General features: G+C 33.1%; 1 protein-coding gene across 1 annotated transcript in view; it reads right to left on the reverse strand.

The window, feature by feature from the left end:
- Positions 1-1,624: 1,624 nt before the first annotated feature.
- The window catches only part of LOC108917711 (nephrin-like), a gene marked incomplete at its 5' end in the record, with an annotated part of 223,120 nt that continues 202,514 nt past the window's right edge, over positions 1,625-22,230 (reverse strand). The window contains 4 exons of the mRNA XM_018724448.1: positions 1,625-1,765; positions 8,372-8,490; positions 16,723-17,067; positions 18,970-19,303. Coding sequence (XP_018579964.1) covers positions 1,625-1,765; positions 8,372-8,490; positions 16,723-17,067; positions 18,970-19,303 — 939 coding nt within the window. The remainder of the gene's footprint in view (positions 1,766-8,371; positions 8,491-16,722; positions 17,068-18,969; positions 19,304-22,230) is intronic.

Consider the following 22,230-nt stretch of genomic DNA (forward strand, 5'->3'; position numbering starts at 1 on the left):
AAGTGCTTTAAATTCCCTATAAAATGTTTTTTTTGAGTAAATTTATAACTTTAAAATTACAAAAGTTCTATAATGTATATAAATTTTTTTTTTGATATAAATTTAATAAAAAAATATGAAGAATAAAATTCAATAAAATTAAAAAAAAAATTATTATATCATCATACTCACATATAATTATTAGGAAATTTTTATGAGGGGTAGGTCTTCCATAAGGGTTTTTTGGGTGGCTGAAAAGTCATAGATCATTGTAAAAACTAATAAAAAGTTTATAATTCAACATATGCATACCATCAAAACATCTCAAGCTTTCAATAATATTTTTTTGTTTATTTTATTATAAAGGATGCTTTTTAAAGGTTACAACTTTGTAATAAGTCATAAGCTTTCTAATGAATAACAATAGAAATGCAATACATTGTGAATGCACCAAAAGAACATTTTAAACTGTAAAATACTTTTTTTCTATTTTTTTTTGGCCATGGAAGGGTAGTTTTTAAGGACTTCTAAGGGTTGAAATGTAATTAAATTTCATAAATGACCTATATTAAAATAGATGAAAGGAACTTTGAACATATTTGAACATGAATTGAATCTTTAAAATAAGTAAATCTGCGATTTTCGCATTTCTTTCGTACAAGGGTAGTTTTCACCACCAAATAGAAAAAAGCACACATCTAGACAATATAAGTTTTGAAGTGGGGGGTCAGATGAGATTGTATGCAAATTTTCAGGAAAATCCATGCTATCCGAAAAAATTGGGAGCTTTTACCTTATTTTTGCCTTCAGTGACTGGACTACATATGGCTGTAGCTTTTGAATTTTTTTATAAATTTCATCCAATCCAGTTAATAATCCTGACAAATCTAGTAGGACCCCTTGCTTTGGAAAAGGTCCCGACTTGATTCCACTAATGGAAGATATAATTCAATTAATGGTCCCGAGATTGTCTATCAGTTTTGAAGGAATTAGTCCACTTCCACTTACGACAGTTTCTTAGATCTTTTTAACAAGCTTTGAGGACCAATAGATTTAAAATGCAACGTGTGCGTTTGCTTGTGGATGAAGTTCAACAGCCTTCGCAATTTATCCGATGGACTTTACCGCAAGAACACTCTTACAGTTGGAAAATGATAAAATCCCTTAAATAGTTCGCTGGTGTTCCGATAATTCAATATAAACTGACATTATTTCATTCCTACAAATGTTAAGTAATACTCAAAATCAGTATTTATACTAAAAGTAAATCTTCCCCTTGAGCTTAGGATTTTGTTTTATTCAAACACCCAACTCTTTTTGTGTATACAACAGAAATACAAATGAAATCATTGTACGCATAACTCAGACAATCAGTTTGATTTCAAGTTCGTTCATAACAAAAAATAGGCCTAAAGAAACTCGTTGATGCCTGCACATAAACACAGTTAACGTCATAAGCTCGAAAATAGATGTACTAGAATATATTTCAGTCAGAGATTCTTCAGCTTACTTATTAGATAGGTCTGGTAACCTGTTATTGTTCTCCCTTTTCACTCTACCAAAGAATCGTGTAGTATGTAGAGTAGAAAATGAAACGCTTGGCAACTATTCTATACTACACAGGGCGCTGTCCTCTACAAGCTGCTTAAACGCAGCTCTCTGGTCCTGGAATCGCGTCTGCTATGATGTGATCCCTCCTTGTGGTGGCGAAGTTGGAGTAGGACGCGTCCCTTGGCCTTGGCCGGGATCTGCCCAGGGTACTGCTCATGTCGCAGTTCGATGGCGACTGGAAAATCATCAAGAATTAATAAATCGTCTAAAGTTTTTTATTTGTGGTAGAGTTAATTTTAGTTTTTCATCTACACTAAACCAAACAATTGAAGGGTCAAATGAAATTTCGAAATTTTTCGGTGATTTTTGACAGATTGTATTTAAGTGAAAAATTGTCGTATCGAGAATTAAAAAAAAAGCATCTTTCGCTCGAAAATTTTTAGGAGCTACGGTATCATGCAATTCTAATAGCGCGACAAAAAAAAAATTTTTTTGAGGTTTTCTCACAGTTTTACCGCAAATAATTTTTAAATTGATTAAAAAAAAAATATTTTTCGAAAAATTTTCAAAAAATTTTCGATTTTTATTTTTTGGAAAACCTTCCGGACATTGAAGAAACCAAAATCCAATTGTTTCCAGCACGATTCGGCTTTTTTTGTCTTATGACTCTGTTCATCAGCTTTTAATTAAATTAAAATTGAAGTTGATGATCCATAGACAAAAGAGACTGAACTGTATGTAGAGGCAAGCCGGTGAAGCCAACCGTCAGCCCAACCTCAGCCCAGCTAGCCTCGCGCTGTTAGACATCGCTGTTAGACATTCGACGTGTTAACATTGTTAGTATTTTATTAAATATATTGTTTTTATTTGTGCAATCACGTGGGCAGTGTATCGTTGACGATTGTAATAGCAGATCTGCTCACAATAGTGCTGAAATTTTATTCATTAGGTAAGTAATAACATAAAAATATTTTATGGTATTTCGACGGCTTCGCGCGGCATTCTCCATCTCACCTGCACTTATTTCCAGTGTTGGCTTCATGTTTCTTAGTGCCACGTTATTAACTGATGTAAATATACAGGCTCATTATCAACCGGCTATTTACAATGAGCTTTTTGTCACAATTGGTGTTTATTTTCATGATGGCTATTAAAAATAATTATAAATATTGAACCCTCAACATATAATTTCAATAATAAACATACATTAATATTAAATTACAGGTAATTAGTGACTGAATAAAATTGTATTAGGTACCCATTTTCTTGTTTTTATTCTCAGGTTTTCTAAAGAGGGTGGAAACGAAATTGGAAAGTGTCAAAGCCAATAAAAAAAAGATTGGGCGCTCTCAAAATCGTCTGTTATATGTTCTTTACATTTTCAAGTTTATCATTATTAATAAAAACGGCGCTAGGAATTTATCCAAAAATGCACTGCCAATTTTAAACCTGCCAAGAGTGATAAGCAAACTGTCGTTTAAAAAAGAAAAATGACAATTTAAGAAATAGAAATAATAATATATTTTTTTAATAACTCCTATAAAAACAGTACACCCCAAGCTACAAAAAATAAAATTGTGTATCATGTAGATATTAAAAAACTTTTTTAATGTGAATTTATTTAAAAAAATTTAAAAATATGGATAAGAACTTGTGAGGACAATAAATATATTTAAATTATTTTGTAGGTTTATTTAAACAAAACATTAAAATATATTATTTACTGAATTCCAAACTTGAAAAATGTGTATTTGTCATAAGTGTAAAAGTACTGTTTAATCCGGACCTGATCAAAGTATGCGCGGTCAGATTACCTCACACACTCCACTTCACCGCAATTTGGCTTCATCGGTTCCCATGCTTTGGGATAGGAAACGTACCTACACTCTAGGTAGTCTGTGGATGACCCCAACCAGATTTCGATCCCGATTCATACCGCTTTTTGAGACTTTGTAATTAATTTCTGTGCAGTCGTAATCACTTAAAAAACAGTTTTTTTCAAAACTCCCTTTTTCTTCTGAAAAAACATTTCGAGTTTTTCGAAAACAAAATTTTTTTTTTTTCATCAATTTAAATGTTTGCGGTAAAAATGTGAGAACCTCAAAAAAATTGTTTTTTCCATTTTAATCATGATTATGAAGTGTTTAATCTCAAAAAACGTAACCCTTTTTTTTTTTGTTTGAAACAAAGAGACGGTTCGTTAGATCGAGTTGAAATTTCACAGGGTTCTTCTGGGTATATCGAACTGTAAAAGTCATGCTTAACATTAGTCATTTCGTGAATATTTCTAATTTAGCCGTCAATTTTCTAAAAAAACATAAATGATCCTTTTTTTCCTGTTATTTTAAATTCGTGTAAAAGACGAAAAAAAAAAGAAATTTCCGAAAAGTTGCGGCAGCATGTTATAGGACATTTATTACAGTTTTCGAAACTGCTCTTCAATTCTTTGTACGACCATTTGTCGCCGAGATATCGATGATTGAAGACAAAAGGATCCCTTTCCATTAAATATCCGATATTTTGATGAATAATGGTCGTATCGAAATTTTAAAAACGAAAATTAAAGCTGAATAAACAAGCTATCTGGTCCATGCAATGGCTTAGCTGAAAAAAAAATTTCCAAGTCCATGAACTCGGAAAAAAAAAATAAAAAAATTTGCAAAATTTTTTTGTCGCGCTACTAAAAAAGACTGAAAGATCTAAAAACTAGAATCTTAGAGCTTCAAAATGTTTTGTTTTTAATTCTCGATGAAATATTTCGGAAATTCTTTTGACTCTAACTGATTGGTTTAGTGTATTTATTTGGGTATTTTGTCACTTGTGAAAAACAAATAAAAAATTAATGAAAGAAACATCATCCTCCCATAAAGAAAAGGGTAATTAAATATTTATAAGATTTATTTCCCCAAAAGATAATATTTCGTAGTACAAGAAATTTCCATATATTATAAATAGAACTGTGTTTCTCACCAATATTGTGTGAATCAGGCCACGAATAGCTTTACATTGATTTATCAGTAGGGCTGACAGAACTGAGCCGCGGGACATAGGCGTACGCACTATTTATTAAAAATCAACAAATTAAATTGTCCACAAAACACCACCAACGGATAGGAATTAATTACGCAACATCCGCACGATAACAAAGCAACAGTATGAACGATAATGAATGAAAAATAGGCAATTGTATTTAAAAAAGAGACATTTTTAATTTACTAATCTCTGAAAATAATAAGCTACACATAGAAATTATGTAATAATTGTGGTGTTTAATTGGTCAAGTTTTGACATGTTCAAACTGTTTTACAGTAAAGTAGGTACTAGAACTTTTCCAGAAATTATGCATATAAAATCGGGTATACAGGGTGTCCAAATGAGGTCGGTGAGGTACGATATTAGAGAAAGTGTAGGCCCTAGAGCTTCGGGAAAAAAATTTNGAACTTTTCCAGAAATTATGCATATAAAATCGGGTATACAGGGTGTCCAACTGAGGTCGGTGAGGTACGATATTAGAGAAAGTGTAGGCCCTAGAGCAGGGGTCGGCAAGTAATTTTAGGTGCGGTCCGGATACTTTTGAAAATTTTTAACGAGGTCCAGAAAAAAATTCATATTTCTTTTTTTTATTTTAATTTGGACTCAAATTTAATCTGCTTACTAATTAAAAACTCAAAACACACACAATTGTAAAATACTAGAAAAAATGATAAGATTGGCACTTAAACGTAAAAAACATTTTTTAAATAATTTATTTGAGTAATTTATACTTTCAAAAAATTTTTGGCGGTCCAGTATTTTACCTTCCGCGGTCCGGACCTGGACCACGGTCCGCCAGTTGCCGACCCTTGCCCTAGAGCTTCGGGAAAAAAAAATTGATAAATAAATCGACCAAGAGAAATCGCTGGAAATAGTTTTCAAGTTCACAGCTCGGCCGCTAGGGGGCGCAATCTATATACCAAAACATAGAGTTGAATTTTTCTCAGAAATGTTTCCTATTCAGGTATATTAAAAGTACAAATATGGATAGCCCGATTCATTGAGATTAAAAGATTTAATTACCAAAAAAAAACCTACCTAAACACGCAGCGAAGGTTAAATTCCTGTATTGAAAATAATGGTATGCATTTCGAGTATTTATAAACATCTTTACTTTGTTAAAATTTAAATTTTCTTTCGTTACATAATATCAGTATCTGTTTGTTATTATTTTCGAGATTGTTATTGACTCACTCATTTGCGTGGTCTAGGTAGGTTCTATTATAAACGCATTTTGTTTTGGTAATTAAATGTCTTTTCGTTAGCATCGTATTCCTCAATTCACTATCATTATTTATTTTTTGCTCACTAATTTACGAATAACTTGATAACAAAAAAAGATATCGAGCCCCGTTTGGTGTCAAAATGTAATTATTTTTATGCTCTTCAAATTAACCTACAAAAACTTGCTATTTCACTTTTTTAAGAAAACGTGAAAAACTAAACTTGGATAAATAGCACCAATAAATAAACAACACTTTCGTTAGAAATATCACACTTATACTATATTCATCAATTTTTTGTGCTGAATTCATTTATGTAAAGAAAACTATAGCAATGCATTTAAAATTTTTGAGAAAAATCCATAAAACGACATTCTTTTAAAATAACGCCATCTATAGATTTCCTTATTGGGGTAAATTACATTACGCATTCACCAAGAGATAAAGCATGAAAAGACCTTTCCAACGAGGTATAACACTATGGGCTTTTGATGAGCTAATCATTTAAAAATGAAATTTCCTGATCAGGCATTAGGGGCTTCCCTCACCCTGTCGAGAAATAGAACAAAATATCAATAACAAAAGTTATGAGCAATGAATCCGGATATTCATATTTGTACTAGAAAAATTCAACTCTATGCTTTGGCATGTAGATTGCGCCCCCTAGCGACCGAGCTACGAACTTGAAAACTATTTCTAGCGACTTGTCTTGGTCGATTTATTTTAAAAAAATTGTTTTCCTGAAGTTCTAGGGCCTATACTTTATCGAATATCGTACCTCGCCGACCTTAATGCGACACCTTGTATATGAAATTTAAAATTCAAGGACGATTTTATTCCACAAATGTGACGTCATCCGAACCTGTGCTGTGCCATGTTGAGCTAGCAAGACAAATTGTGCCTATTTCGCATCGCTTTTGTGTCCCGTTCATGTTTCACAAAAAATATGCCTAAATGATATTTCTCTACAAATAAAGCAGCTTTCGTCTAAAACGTCTAACAGGAAGTTTGCAGGTCTGTCGCACTTAAAGTTTGACTACGGGATCTCGGGATCGTTTTCAGCTCGTCAAAATACGTCGAATATGATATGTTCAGATATTATGTAGAGAAAAATCAATTTTGGGCCATGATTGGGCGATTTTTGGGCTCATTTTCACCATAAATATAGATTTTACAATACACTGGCCAGTCGTGCATAAATTCATACTAAGGTACCGTTTTTAGATGGTTAAAATACGTCGAATGTGATATGTGATCTTTGGGTTGGAACTTTTTTGTGTGCCTGATATTCTATTAATTAAATTGTCAAACCTTAAATAGGAGCCAAACTTTGACAAGGATTGTGTTTTAGCGATTATTGGCATTAAAATGAGTAGCACTACCGGAGTCTACATCTTAGTACTCGAGTTCTTTTTGTGTGCCGGTGTTCTTCAATGAAAGCTTTAAAGTATGTTATCTCTACTTTACCCTATTTAATGACCGTGTAATTTTTACAGACAATATATTCATCATTTGATCATCATCACTTTGAAGGTTAATAATAATTTGATCGATAGCTAGCGCGAGTACAGCCTCTAAAGTCATCCAATCTGTTTCAATTTTTTTGACATGTTGATAGCGAGTATTCAATTCTTGTGGTGTATGTCGAAAAATTCATTACACAACTTTTCTACGCCTGTCAAAGTGAAAGCAACACTTTTACTAGCAGTATATTGTTTGAGTGATGCTAAATCAAGTTCGATAGAGTTCAGTGTGGTATGGTGGTAGTCTCAGGATATTATGATACTTTTTGTACAATTCTATTTTATATTTTAAATGTTGGCTTATACATTTTTTAAATATTATATAATTTTTTTGTTTGGTCCTCATTTCAATATTTTTTGCTTTCATTACCAAGCCATCCATAAAAACTGTTGGTCGATTTTCTTCAAAGTTTTGTCTCATTCTTATTGGTATTATTTTGCGCCACCGGAATTCTATGGTATGCAAAAGCTTACGCAAACTTTCCTTGTCGCCAGTATACCCCATATCTTCATGGAACTTTTTATGGATACGTCTAGGTACAAGTACCGTGTTTTCTTGAACGTACCAATTTTGGACAGTTCTTCGTAGTACTACCTTCACCACTTAAATAGTTTCCCCTTGGTTTACAGTATTTGCCACTGTACGTACTCATACTAATGCCAGCAGCCTTTGCTACTTTATATCACCATTTTGTACCTGTTCTGTAATAAATTTAAATATACTGTGTACAGTTTCACGACATTGTGCACTTTTCGGATTACAAGTGATTTGAATTCCATAGTTCTTGTCTGAACTATGGATTTCCTTTCTCAGATTGTACAGACGGAGAATAAGCTCCGGTGCTAGTCTGGTATCGTTGCCACTGCGCATCTGAAACTCGCGGACACGGTGAATTTCGTCAAACTGTAAACTTAAGATATTTTGACATGGCATTCGGTATGCGGTCGACTTGATGTTTAAAATAAACTGTTAAAGCATTTGAACGCGCAACCGTTTGTAAGTTTTCGAGTCTGTCAGCCTTTTATGGCGCCCAATATCAACGATATCAATGAAATACTTACTGGCAAGGTGGAGAAAATAGTCGGGGAACCACAATTAAGTTGGTGCCGATTACTGAGCTCCACTGGAGACGTGAAGAGGTCTTCAGGTCTCGACAGTCCGGGGGGTGTTGTATCAGCTCCTGTTAAATGTGCACAGTCACATCACACGAACTACAAAAGGCATTAACAATGGCGGAGTCCATTCCCCTAAAGCTCTACAAAATAACTGAGGAAATGAGGGAGCAAACGAGACGAGCGTTGTTTTTCTATTTCGTCTAAAATTATATACTCCTGGGGAGAAGTAAGAGAGGAGATATATAAGGCATGTATCCTGTTAAAAGTAATTACAAAACGCAAGACATCGAGAACATAATAAAAAACTGGTTGTAATAAATAAATAGTTTATTAATAAAAACTTTAAAATATATAAAACGAACGAAAAGTTTAACAAAATATTATATATTAAGTGCAAAATAAATTCCTATGACTATAGAAATGAATTACAATAAATAAAATTAGTGAAAATAATTTAGGATAAAGATGTAAAAAAGTTAAAAGATAACAATTCCCTGTCGCTTACATAGCATTAATTTTAAAGCATCTCATTTTAAGCGCATGCAGGATGATTCAAAATTAAAACATTAATTTAATTATATAATAATTATATTACTTTCGTAATGAGACTGAATGTCAAACTTCAAGGATCGCCCTTGGATGAAAATAAACTGATTTATATCTTTTAATACAATTTTATTTCTTTAAATAGTAATATAACAAAAATATTCCATTTTTTTTAAATAATTCCATCACATTTTAAGATACTTCAAGGGAATTTGGTATATTTAGACAGCCGAAGATGAACATGGGTTTATTCGTTAACTAAAACAGAGACTAATGCTCATTTTCCACAATGCTGAGTCTTAAAACTCCTAAATTTTAAAGTTAATGGATTGCTTATTTTCTGTTTAACCTATCACTTACTGGGGTGAGTAAACTTCTCTTCATAAAAGCTCTCAATTTTTTGCCAACGTTTGGCGAAGTGCAACGAACTGTCAAGACAAATGATTTTTCCAATTGAATTTTTAATAGACGTAATTATTGTAATGGAATTGAATTCTTTGAAAGATTTAAGATTACCAAGTCTACATGACTGAACTTTGGAGCAAAGAGAAGGCAAATAAATAGCATTCCTATGGACATTACACAAAATCGATGTAACAAAATAAAAAAAATAATATTACTCTTACGGTAGGCAGCAGTTTCGAAAATAATAAATAGTAGCGTTAAAAATTGAGATAAATACGAATAATGACCAAAAGAAGATAATCACGGATAAAATCATTATGAAACATTTCTGCAGACCTAAGACACCTAAAAATTAAGTGGTGCATTGGATTTGAAGTTGAGTGCCCTAAAATTTATGAAGTTCGTAAGTGATTGTTTAGTATACCTGGCACTAGGTTGTTTTCTATCACATTTTACCATATTTTTTTATTGGTACATATTTTGAAAAATGTTTAATGGAACCTTCGAAAAATCGATTTCAATTTTCTATTGTTGTTATCAAATATGGACAGAGTTTTTGGGGGCATTCAAATACAGGCTGTTTCAGAAAGACCTCCCGTAAATACAGGGGGTACGACAAAGAATAAGATGGATATCTAATAAAGAACGCATACATTCTTAGTAATATTTTAAACTCTAATTAACCTTATATCAAAATTTTAGTGACTGTTAATGACTGTAGTTAGTAATGACTAATTACAGTCACTAAGATTTTGATATGAGGTTAATTAGAGTTTAAAATATTACTAAGAATGTATGCGTTGTCTATGAGACATCCATCAATAATTTTTGACATAAGCCTACTTTGTGAAAAGTCTTGTATTTTATACACCGTAATGTTGTAAGAGTTCAATTAAAAGCCGTTTTTCTCGAACACCGTCCACATTAGGAAGTTCTAACAAGAGTACATTATTTTTAGAAAATAAAATTAACATTAGAAATTGGAGCCTGAATGGTAAAAAACCTAACCTCAAAAAATTAGAACTTAAAATGTAATACGAATGTAGCATGACTAGCGCCCTCTATGAAATATCCAAAAAATAATTAGACCAGCGTATTTGGCATCCTTAAAAACCCCGGAATACCAAATTTCATAAAAATATTTCGCACCGTTTGGAAATTTTCGTAAAAATTCTATATCTCGAAAACCAGAGGAGATAGATATTATAGTTCATAAGACAAAAAATACTTATTTTTTGTCGTACTATCAACCCCTGTATTTACGAGAGGTCTTTCTGAAACAGCCGGTATAACTGTAGACTTTAATAGACATAAAAAATGCTCGTCTCTGATTACCAAAAAAATCATCCTTTTGGGAAACAACATTGTACTGAGACAACTTGATATCAACTAGTTTATTTTCATTCAAGGAAGTTGTCCTTCCCCTCCTTTCTGGACGCCCTGTCTGAAATATTACTTTAGAGAGCTTTTTTCTTTGTTTGGACTACTTTTTCCAAATATATTTTATAACAGAATTATTTTCTGAAAACAATGTAGGTGCAATTTTTAGTTTTGCCTTTATATTCGGACAGATAAACGTACATATCTCAATGCAATATTCTTTGTTTTTTTATTTAATTGGTAAATACCAAATTCAATGAAACATATCACAACCGTATTTATTTAAGGTTTCAACTATATTTTCTCCTTCACACTTTTCACAGATCCAACTCGTTTTGCGTTATCGACCATCCTGTATATATTTATACATATTGTTAGAACACTTACGATTATAACAGATCTGGATGGAATGACGGACTGATTGCTCAGCAACTAACAATAATTCATTTCGCATTACGTTTATGGCACATGCTTTTGGTATCTTCAGTAATTCATAAATGATTACAAGCCACGTGACCAGTAACTTTGTTTAGAACAGTAATTTTATTTCCTTCGCGTTGACAATCAAGTTTTTGATAAAATTTAAAACCATTAATGCAACTACGTTAAAACGCAACATTCTGTTTTACCGGCTTTCGATTGAAGCAGTTTTTCACGACATATTATTCAACCAACTGGCAATATTATCTCGAGTGTAGACGCAACGGTTTGTCACTGTTCAATACAAATATCATTGATGACGTTAAAATCCAGGAACTTTTAGTTGAAAATACCAATCGTGCAATGTTGGTTGCATAAGCTTTTAATCATTTATGAGGGCTTGGTATTAGATGTATGTGCACCAAACTCTACATATATCACTGCAATCCGGATAAAGCATTCTAATAGTTTCTATAAATATATACGGGGCTATTCTATAAGGCAAAACAGAGTTGGTATCTGCGAATTTTTTTTTAATAAAAGAAATTAATTGAATTTAAAAATTTATCGAATAAAGTATATTAACTTTGTTGATGTCTTTAAAGAAAAGTTAACGACGAATCTAACATATCAAAAAAAATACTTAGGAAAGCTATAAATATCTTAAATTTTTTTTTTATTAAGTTCGCAAATTTAATTTTGAAATATCCTGTATACACGCTCGCTATTCAAAATCTGACGAGACCCTCCGGTGGATGCGTAGCTCCATTTTGTGCTTTTAAAGAACGGTGATCAGTTATTCCCTTTTTACTTTTTGAAGGGGCGAAATCAGGCGGAAATATTTGCAGAATGTCCGTACAGCAGGAGGACAATGCCGGGAATTGTTTACAGATGCTTAGACGAACAAACATCACATGGGTCGGCCCTCCGTCTGTCGTATTTATTATTGTCTTTGTACGTCAAGACGAGGGGCTTATGTCTTGTACATTATTTAATGTGCCGCTTCCGTAACACCGAGGACTTGTTTCCTAACGGTTCGTCTTTGATTTGTACTAATGGGCTCAGTAGATATAACAAGTGTATCCGTTATGTATTAATAAAAATTTGCGTGTTGTGTTTTTAATATTTAACATCGATGATACATTTATTTGCCCAGAGCCTACAGATGTCGTCCCTTTTTTTCTAATATAATTTGCAATCGATTGCATTTAACGAATTTCCAAAATACTCAGTGGCGTCCAAATTCTGCGAAATGGTTGCACAAGTAAATGTAATTTCAAAACTTCAACATCCTTACGATATAGTTTCAAACTTATCATTATTTAAAAAAAATTATTTTGTGAAATATTTTTAGTATTTAAGTAAAATTTCACATCCGGAACAACCCGAAGTTAAATAAAAATGTTTTTTTACAGAACACGAGCTCTTGGACATATTCTTTTGATTCGAGATACTTTTTTAGTGTATTAGTATTAGATTTTGTTGTTATTTTTATTTTTAAACTAAACTCCAACTCTAAAATTGAAAAAACGAACCACTTTTGAAATTCTCGTCAGATATTGAATAATTTCTTAAATATGTTCGCAAAAAGTAACTCCTTCTGCCAGTATTACGGAAATATAGATGAGTTTCCTTGAAACATAACTGAAAAATTGATATTCTTTCAGATTTATTTGTATAGCTTGAAATATCTACCGAAATCTATCAATGGCTTGAATACTGAAAATTTTACCTAGAAATAAATACATGATGATAATTTACTTTTTATAACAAACCGTAAAATTTATTAACATCCAATTATACAAGCATGATTTAAATTTCAAGTTGCACATTGCATGAAGGACCTTACTTAGAACAAACGACATCAAAGGCACTAAAAATCATATCACATAATTTACACAGAAGAAAGCAAGTATGCTAAACTAAAAACACCATGTTAAAAAAATAATTTACTTTATATAAATATCACTAAATTGTCTGGGTACAATAATTGCAGAAAGTTGCCTAGGCAATTGTTACATGTTGTATATTTTAGGTTATAATTTTGCGATTTCAAATATTTACAATTCATAAGGGTTCAATATAAAAAAATATTTGCACTAATGTTGAGCTTTTGAATAAGTTGCTGCATCCACATTTAACGTCTACAGAAATATTGCATAAACTAAGGTCTTTCTTTCCCTTATTCTCTTACTACAAAGTAATAAAAAGTTATAACTATTCATTTTCGGTCGTAAAAAATCATAGGTTAGCCTGTTTTAACTTTTTACTACATAATAGGGGAAGGTATAAAATATGGTTACCAATTACCTCTACCTTTCTCTACGTGATGATTTTTTTATCTTGAAACTCATGAAAGCTTTATCCTTTTAAGTAAATGTTGGTTAGTGTCGTTGTAAAATGTATTTAGTAATCAGATTATCACAAATAATAGCAAAAAGATTATTAGCAATATGTTTATATTTGTGCGATATCTTAGATGAAAGACAAACGAAAAACGACAGTAAAAATCTGTTTAGATGGCGTGAATAGGGACTAGTTAAGGTCCATTTGACACTTGAAAAACATTGTTTTCAAAATTCGGAAAATAAAAAAAATTACGTCAGAACTTTTTTTCCACAAACACCTATTTTTTATGATAACTTAAATTATCTATTTTTTATGAACATTTTTTGTGCAGAAATTTTTTCTCTATCTCTTCTCCTTAATAAGTTGGAATAACAAACATACAAAAATGTATCCTATTGTATTGGAACTAGTCATGACTTAATCAACATTACTGTGAAAAACAATCGCTGTAACTTCTGTCACAAATTTGTTTGTTGTTTTGTTGTTTGTCACAGTTGCTATGTTCTTCTTAAAAAAAATTACTCCACGAAGAAAAATAGAACAATACACATAATGACGGTTAAATAGGATAACCAAATATAGAAGATAAACAATTTTAATTGTACATAACTAATAAATATAATAATAACTAATAACAAAATACAAAACAAAATATAAAATTATGATTATTACTTTAAAATATTTTCGATATGCATGCCTCCTACTTCTAAGCATTTATCCAATCTTTTCCTAACTTGACTTGTAGCTTTAAAGAACGTTTCTCTTGAAAGATTCTCACAAATATGTCGAATCTTTTGCTTTAAATGCTCCAAACTTCTCGTGGGTGTCTTATATACTTGATTTTTTAATATTCCCCATAAAAAATAGTCTAGGGGAGTTAAGTCTGGAAACTTTGAAGCACATTCTACAGGCCCATTAATTCCAATTCATTAAGTTTCGAAAGTATTTTTTAAATAATATCTGCTTTATGTGGTTACAACACCACCGTGTTGTAACCACATATTCACCCGAGCTGCAGCAACACATGTTCAAGCAGTGTTGGAAGTTCCTCTTGCAAAAACTGTAAATAGCTATATTTTCATAAAAGTATGGGCCAATTAAATGCATTCCAATAATGCCACACCAAACATTTATTCGATAATGGCCCTGATTTTGAATGGGATTAACATAGTGTGGACTTTCAGTGGCCCAGTAATGTTCGTTTCTTTTATTTGGCTTGCCATTACTTATAAAACGACTCTCATCGGTCCAAAGAATGTGTTGTGAAAGTCTATTATATATTTCCAAATTAACCATTATTTGGGCTACATAATTAGGTAAGTCTTTTTTCAGCATGTATGTCAGATGCTCCAAGTTATTTAGTCTATAGTCATGATAACCATTGGAGCTCAAAGTTCTTTGCATAGAGCTTCTTTTTAAATTTAATGCAAAAGTGGCCAGTCGTATAGAATTTGTAGGATTTTCCTCAAAATATTGTAATATTACACACTGATTTTGAAATTCCTTCCTCTTTTCTTGATGAAAATGCATTTTCGTAGTACGCAAAATTCGTTCTAATCTGGCAAATATTTTTGGGTTACTTAACAGCTTGACGCTCTGGATATCTCTCATGATATAAGTTAGGAGCTCTTCTGGCATTTTTTTGACATTCACCATATATTAAAATCATGTCAACTTTTTCATTGTTTGTGAATATTTTTTTAATTGTCAGCAACCACTTACTAATTTGTTTATCATGTAATAAATAGCGTTTGACATAAACTAATATGTAAACAGATTTGTGACAGCGGTTTCAGCCATTGTTTTCACACCAATGACTAATTCCAATACAATAGGATACATTTTTGTATAATGTTTGTTTTTAAGGAGAAGAGAAAGAGAAAAAATTTCTGCACAAAAAATGTTCATAAAAAATAGATAATTTTAGTTATCGTAAAAAATGGGTATGTTCGTGTAAAAAAAGTTGATGACGCCATTTTTTTTATTTTCCAAATTTAGAATAAAATGTTTTTCAAATGCAAAACGGACATTAACGAGTCCCGACTTACGCCATCTATCGACAGATTTTTACTGTCGTTTTTCGTTTGTTTGTTATGGGACAAAGACGCGAACTTTGGGACACTCTGTACATACCGTCAAAAAGGAATTAAAATCATATTTTGCAATTTCCTAGAATAGAATGTGCGTCATATCGAAAAGAAATTTAAGTACTATTTTTAATGTACTCTGCATTTTTAGAAAAGCTACTATTATTGAGAAAATTTTAGTGGCATAGAAGTATTGTTAAATTTGAACTGATTTGGTCCACCCGTTTTAAAAATATAACCAAAAACATATTTTTTACTAAAAATGTAACAAAGATTCATTAAAACTTTTTTCTCTTTTTTTTGGAAGACTTTTTACACTTTTTGCAAAGGTTGTCGGTTCAGTGTATGATAATTTAGTGAATTAATTATTTAGTATAGAAAGATAAAAGTAAAAATTATTGTAGGTGGATTGGTTTCTGCGAGACTGTTGCTAGTTTAAATTTTCAATATTTTAGGAGACAGATATCTATTTTCTTCAAAAAGTATTTCTGAAACTGTAGATGAAGTTGATTAGAGAATCATGTTTCCGATAGCTAGTTATTGTTGCGACACTTAATATGAATTTCTATTAACTATTCTTTTGGACTCTAGAACCATAAACTCCTTAAGGGCGCCATATTCTTTAGTAGTGTTTTCCACAAAGACAAATAATTTCAAACATTTAATAACTGAATAATCTAAAGCTTATCAAATAATAGGAATGTTATGTCATGCCATCTGGGTATTTTTTTTTTTTCAATAAACTCACAACAGACTGTTTCGGATCAGCAGAAGTGGGAATTTATCTGTTGGAATGGAAAAACTTTATCTTTAGCTTATGGTTCCTCTTAAAGATCAGAGAGTTGTGTATCTTGAAATATCAAACCCTTTGTTTCTAGAATGATTATCTTATTGGAAAGAATTAATAGGAGCCTTCCTTTAAACCCACATAAAGGTTTTAATGAAGCAGATATGTAAGGCATAACGACGTCTAGGCAACTTTCGAAAGAGGCATCCAATATCCACTCGATAACATTCACAAGCTGCTCTACATCTAAACCTCGTCGTAATGCTTAAACGTGGAGAATGTTTTCTTACCGTGATGACACCGACACAGGCACTTGCACTCACCTCGAGGCGTGTTGAGTATATCCGGCTGCCTCCGGGGGTCCGGAGACGAGATCAGGGCGGGAGGGGGCGGAAGGGTGGGGGCACAGTCCGCCGCCGGCTTCAAGGTGTAAGCCACCACGTACCGGTTGTCGCCGGTGTTGATTTCCAGCATTGAGCCCTGTCTGGACTTGGAGTTCTGCTTGGAGGCGTCGATGTTAATGTGGTGCGGACAGTGCATTCGACCGTCGCACTCGCGTTTCCTTCTGACTGCTACGACCACTATGACGAGGACGGCCATGCCCAGGGTCAGGAGAGAGCCCGTGAGCAGGCCGGCCAAGGGGACGAGGCTCATGTTGCTGCTTCCGTCTGCAGAACAAAACTAACTGTTATTATGAATTTGTAGTACTTTAACTTATTAATCAAAAATATGTGAAAAGTGCGAACCTGTGTGGTAGTTTCTTTACTGGCTTTAAATTCATAAATACATGGTGTTTTGAAATAAGTGACTTCCCTCAATTTCGATATAAAGGGCTTTAAAATAAATAATTGCAGTATGTGGTCTAAAGTGTCATGTGTTTTAGAAAATCAATCCCAAATTATTACGCGAAACTTAGGTCGACCCTGTACACCACACTTAATCAACTGTTTACAATGCAGTAACTAAGTCAAGATCAGTGTGGTTATTTGTACGACGTGAGCGTGGACGAGTTTTGCTTGCTTTGTAGATTGATTAAAATTGTTATGTATCAAAACGTCTTATTGTGCGACTATGATTTAAGTATGATTTGTCATTTGCATGTGAATCGTTACCTCCTTAAGACAATAATCGAAATCCAGAACAGTGCAAAACACTGTTCAAAGACAGCGGAACATCGGCAGAGTCAATCTAACGTATGAAGGCCGTGGGCAAGAAAGACCACCACGTGTTTTAAATAGGAAAGAAAACATTTTACAACTTGTCGAAGAAAACCCGAACCGCAGTACTCGCGATATTACACGTGAATAAAGCGTTTCAATTACTGTTATGTGGCGTGTGTTACGGAACAGTGACTGCACCCTTATATATACATGTCAAGGCTTTCATTGCAAATGATTTTTATCTCGCGAGTAGAATTTTGCCGTTGGTTGCGACCGCAAGTGGCTCAACAATCAAAATCTTCACAGATTAATGTTGTTCTAAAGAGGCGGAATGCTGCATTTTCACAGCACTAACTGTTGATGTGATACTAATCCTCACCTTGTACACAAACTATGACTTTATGCGATCTATTACTCCTTTCAAAGCACATATTCCGGAAACACCAAAATATAGGGTGATTCACAACTTATCCAAAAAAATTTGGGAATAGAAACGTCATGAAATGGAAATTGTAAAAATTTTTTTGTAAAATCCTTATAGTTTCCGAGAAAAAAGTTATTGAAGTTGTAGTATTTTCAACCCTTAAATCGTGGTTGCTGTAGTCTCTAGCGTCATTTGCGTCGTGCGCTGTGCGCAATGCACTCTCTCCACGTAGATCCAGGCGATTCCGAATTCTGAAATACGATTTTAGTATTACCGTTTTTGCGATAGTGTTTATATTAGTTTTTCAAATGGCAAAAATGGCTTGCGTGTATAGCAACTCGGAGTTCATGGATATCGTTTTAATTTATGGTGAATCAAGACGTATTAATAATAACAATAGCAGCAACAGCAGTTAATTTTGCTGATATAGAATACGTGTTATAAAATTTTATTTATTTCTTCCTTTGGAAAAGAAATTTTTTCAATTTATTGTCCGTTCATTTTTTACTACACTTTGCCACCGTGCCGGTCGCCGACTACATGCTTTGCTTTGCGCAAGGTCAGGTTTTACAGTGGACCAGTTTCCAGTGCCGTTTAGAAGAGTATTTTTAAATCCTCTTCGAACTGACCTTTTTGATTCTTTTTTTTTACAAAATTGTATTTGTAAGAGTCTTCTGAACATTCAATTTTGTTTTTGAAGTTTTGAAACACCCTGTATATATCCTTTGTAAATTTTTAATTAAACTAGAATTGTGCTTGCGTGACCACGTTTGTACCGTTTAAGTATTATAATATAAACGTAAAATCACTACTACTGTTTCAATTTAACTGTAAAAATTTTCAACTCGCCAAATAAATGCTAATTTACTTCGATTATTTTAAGTACCTTTCTTATAGTTCTTTGATTTTTGATAAAAATCTTATAATTCAAATATTGTTAATAGGTAGACACTTGGTGCCTTCAAAGATTAAAAAAATTCATCAACCTGTCCGTTTTTCGGCGTCATTGAGCATAATATCTTCGAGCACTAATTTCTCACTACGCCCTTTGGCGTTCTGAGCGTACACCACGATACGCAGCGATGGAGGAGATGGTAATAATTCCCCCAAATCCAGTCGGAAAATCGGCGACTCCGTTTCTGACACGCTGAAATTCAGTCTAAGACGCATGCTGTGAGCGTCGTAGGCCTCCAGGATAAAGTGCTGGGGCAGGCCGCCATCGTAGCCTGCGCGACACTCCACTTCGACGACCTCCGTCTGATTCGTGACAGTCCTCAGGGTGCAGTTGGTCAGCGGACTCGGTTTGGCCGCAGGAACTACCTGTAAAGATGAATTATAATTTGGTTACAGTAAAGGTAGATGTTCATGATAGATAAATTCTTAAAGGCGCTTATATATATTACAAGATGCTTAGGAAAAATGTATATAGAAAAAAAGGAATATTTGGCTGCTCTTGTTGTTCTCGGGCTAGGCTCTGTAGGGACAGACTAGCTATCAGTACCCTTACGCCTGCCCTCATGTTCATTTCGGTTCTTGTTGTTCTAAAAAACCGTGGATTCATAAAATGGTGTTCCTATGAGACATTTCGTAGTGACTCCTGTAACTGGTCGCATCCGATGCTTTCATATATTTCGCTGTTCTTCATTATCGGGATTTTCAGTGGTGACTTTGTAAATGCTTCACTGCCACTGATGCAGTAAGCGACCTCATGGTTGCCAGATTTTTTTTTAACCTAGTAGCCAAACCAAAATTGAAAGTAGCCCAAAATAGCCTGACATCTAGTAACAAAAACCGTTATTTATAATTTTTATACATTTGAAGTTTAAAACCATTCGGGTTTGAGTTTGTTCTGTGAGTCTGGGGATAACCCTTTTCTAGTGGTATGTGGACAACCCCGAGAAATAGAGTAACTGTTTGCTGTTCTCGGGTAAGGGTAAGAATACAACCCACAGAACATATAATGCATACAAGTACAACTATGGCCGTAATAATCTAGTAGCTGCAACATGGGAAAAATTTGAGCTCACTTTGATCTTGACATATGTAATTTAGCTACTACTCAACAGATGGCAGCAATAAGTACTAAAGAACTAGATTTAAATTCAAAAATAATTCTCTGACAATAAATAAATACTTCATCTCTGGAATAATTACTTAACTAAGGTAAATATATATATGATTATAANAAAAATAATAAAGTTTCAAAATGACTTGCTCTACGTAAAGTGAGGCTGTCATCACTCTAGGTGATAGAATGGTCAAAACTGAAAACTCATTTTTGCTCAAAAAGACAATATTATAAGAAAGAGTAAACAGTTTTTTGTCTACTGGTACACATTTATCAACAACATTGGACAGTTGACAATTTAATTTTAGTGGAATTGCAGCTATTAAGTGCTTCATATTCCTTGCAGGAAAATGGTCGAATTTACGTTTGAGGAATATGCAGATAATATGCATCTTATTTATGACGGGGCAAGATGCAACACTAGAGAAGCTGAGCGGCTTTATGCTGAGCGATTTCCTAATCGCCGACATCCTTCCCCCCATTTAACCCCATTGGATTTTTTTCTCTGGGGTTACATCAAGTGGTTGGTGTCTGAAACTCTCGTTGACAGCCATGAGAAATTATTGGGAAGAGTGATGTCAGCCTCTCTTTACGTACAGCAAGATCCGCACATCCTCCAACGATGATTCTTTGCTTCGAAGGACCAATTTATGCAACGAAACTGGGGGGTCGTCATTTTGAAACTTTATTATAATTTTTTCCTTTATCAGTAATAAAAAATAATATGATATTGACATGTTTCACATTCAAGCAAGTCATTTTAAAACTTTATTATTTTTCGTTATCAGTATGACTCTGGAGCTGAAACGGCCCACTTTTGACTAGGAGTCTCTATGAAAAAGTTTTTCATCACAATGTCCCCTATAAAATCCTGAAGTTTGGCACAACCTTTTTGGAACACCCTGTATATATTACAAGATGTCTAGGAAAAAAGTATATAGAAAAAAAGGAATATTTGGCTGATCTTGTTGTTCTCGGGCTAGGCTCCGTAGGGACAGACTAGCTATCAGTAGCCTTACGCCTGCCCTCATGTTCATTACGGTTCTTGTTGTTCTAAAAAACCGTGGATTCATAAAATGGTGATCCTATGAGATTCTGAGATGTCAAATGTTCTAACGCGATATTATTTCCAAAAACAATGTAAAACAGTAAAATTCGTGACAGGTACGTTTTTGAAGGTGGCAAAATATGCATTGTTGGTAGTTTTTAACCATTTGTTAAAAGTCGTTAGTTATGATCTTTCCCAAATGCAATTGACTGTCTTAAAGTCAATCAGCTTCTGTTTCTAAATGTATTAGGTATGTATGTGGAAACTATTGGATCTTACTTCAGTGATAGTTACCATAAAATAATTTTGCTTCTTTAAAAAGTTATCCACCTTCAAAACAATTTTTTTTTCATTTTAACAAATGTACTAGTATAACTTTTAAAGAAGTAAAATTGCACTTAAGTAACTTGGTCTAAATCAGTTTATTTTCATATAAGGGACCTAGCTACTTTTGAAGAACGGCCAATCCAAGTTTAGTTACCCTATATAAGGGATAAGGAATATAAGATGGTTGTCTTTGGGACAGTCAACTCTGAATTTGTCAAAAACTATGTGTTTTCAGTGATTTCAATAAGATTATTTTACTATGCAAAACTCAATTTTACAATATTACATTAATATGACTCATATTATAAAAATACCTAACCTCACAAAAATTGCGTCATAAAATGTCACTGAATAATAGTAGTTCCTTTAGCACATGGTTAAAAAATACAACACTGCATCTTCAAAAACGTAGCTGTAGCAAATTTCAATACGTTACATAGTTTTTTGGGAAAGATATGGCTAAAAATTTAATATTAAAAATCACCTTTTACGCCCTGTATTTCAAAAACAAAAGACGATAGACTCATGGCCCGCAGTTATAAATAGTCTTTCTTGTTGTTCTATTAGCTTTTGAATGTATGGTACCTTTTCCCAAACCATCTTGTACTATTGAATTCGATATAAAATTTAGGTATGAATTTTTCGATATTTTGGCGGATGCGCCACGATCAAAAGTGATTTGTAAAGAAAATAATATCACATACATAACTTAAAGGTCCGCAGAAAATGGAAAAGTATAATCCACTAGCTATATCATCTGCCTTTTATAAAATATGTATGTATTGATTTCCACGCCAAATCGAC

The sequence above is a fragment of the Anoplophora glabripennis genome, unplaced genomic scaffold (genome assembly GCF_000390285.2).
Source record: "Anoplophora glabripennis isolate ALB-LARVAE unplaced genomic scaffold, Agla_2.0 scaffold61, whole genome shotgun sequence".
Lineage (NCBI taxonomy): Eukaryota > Metazoa > Arthropoda > Insecta > Coleoptera > Cerambycidae > Anoplophora > Anoplophora glabripennis.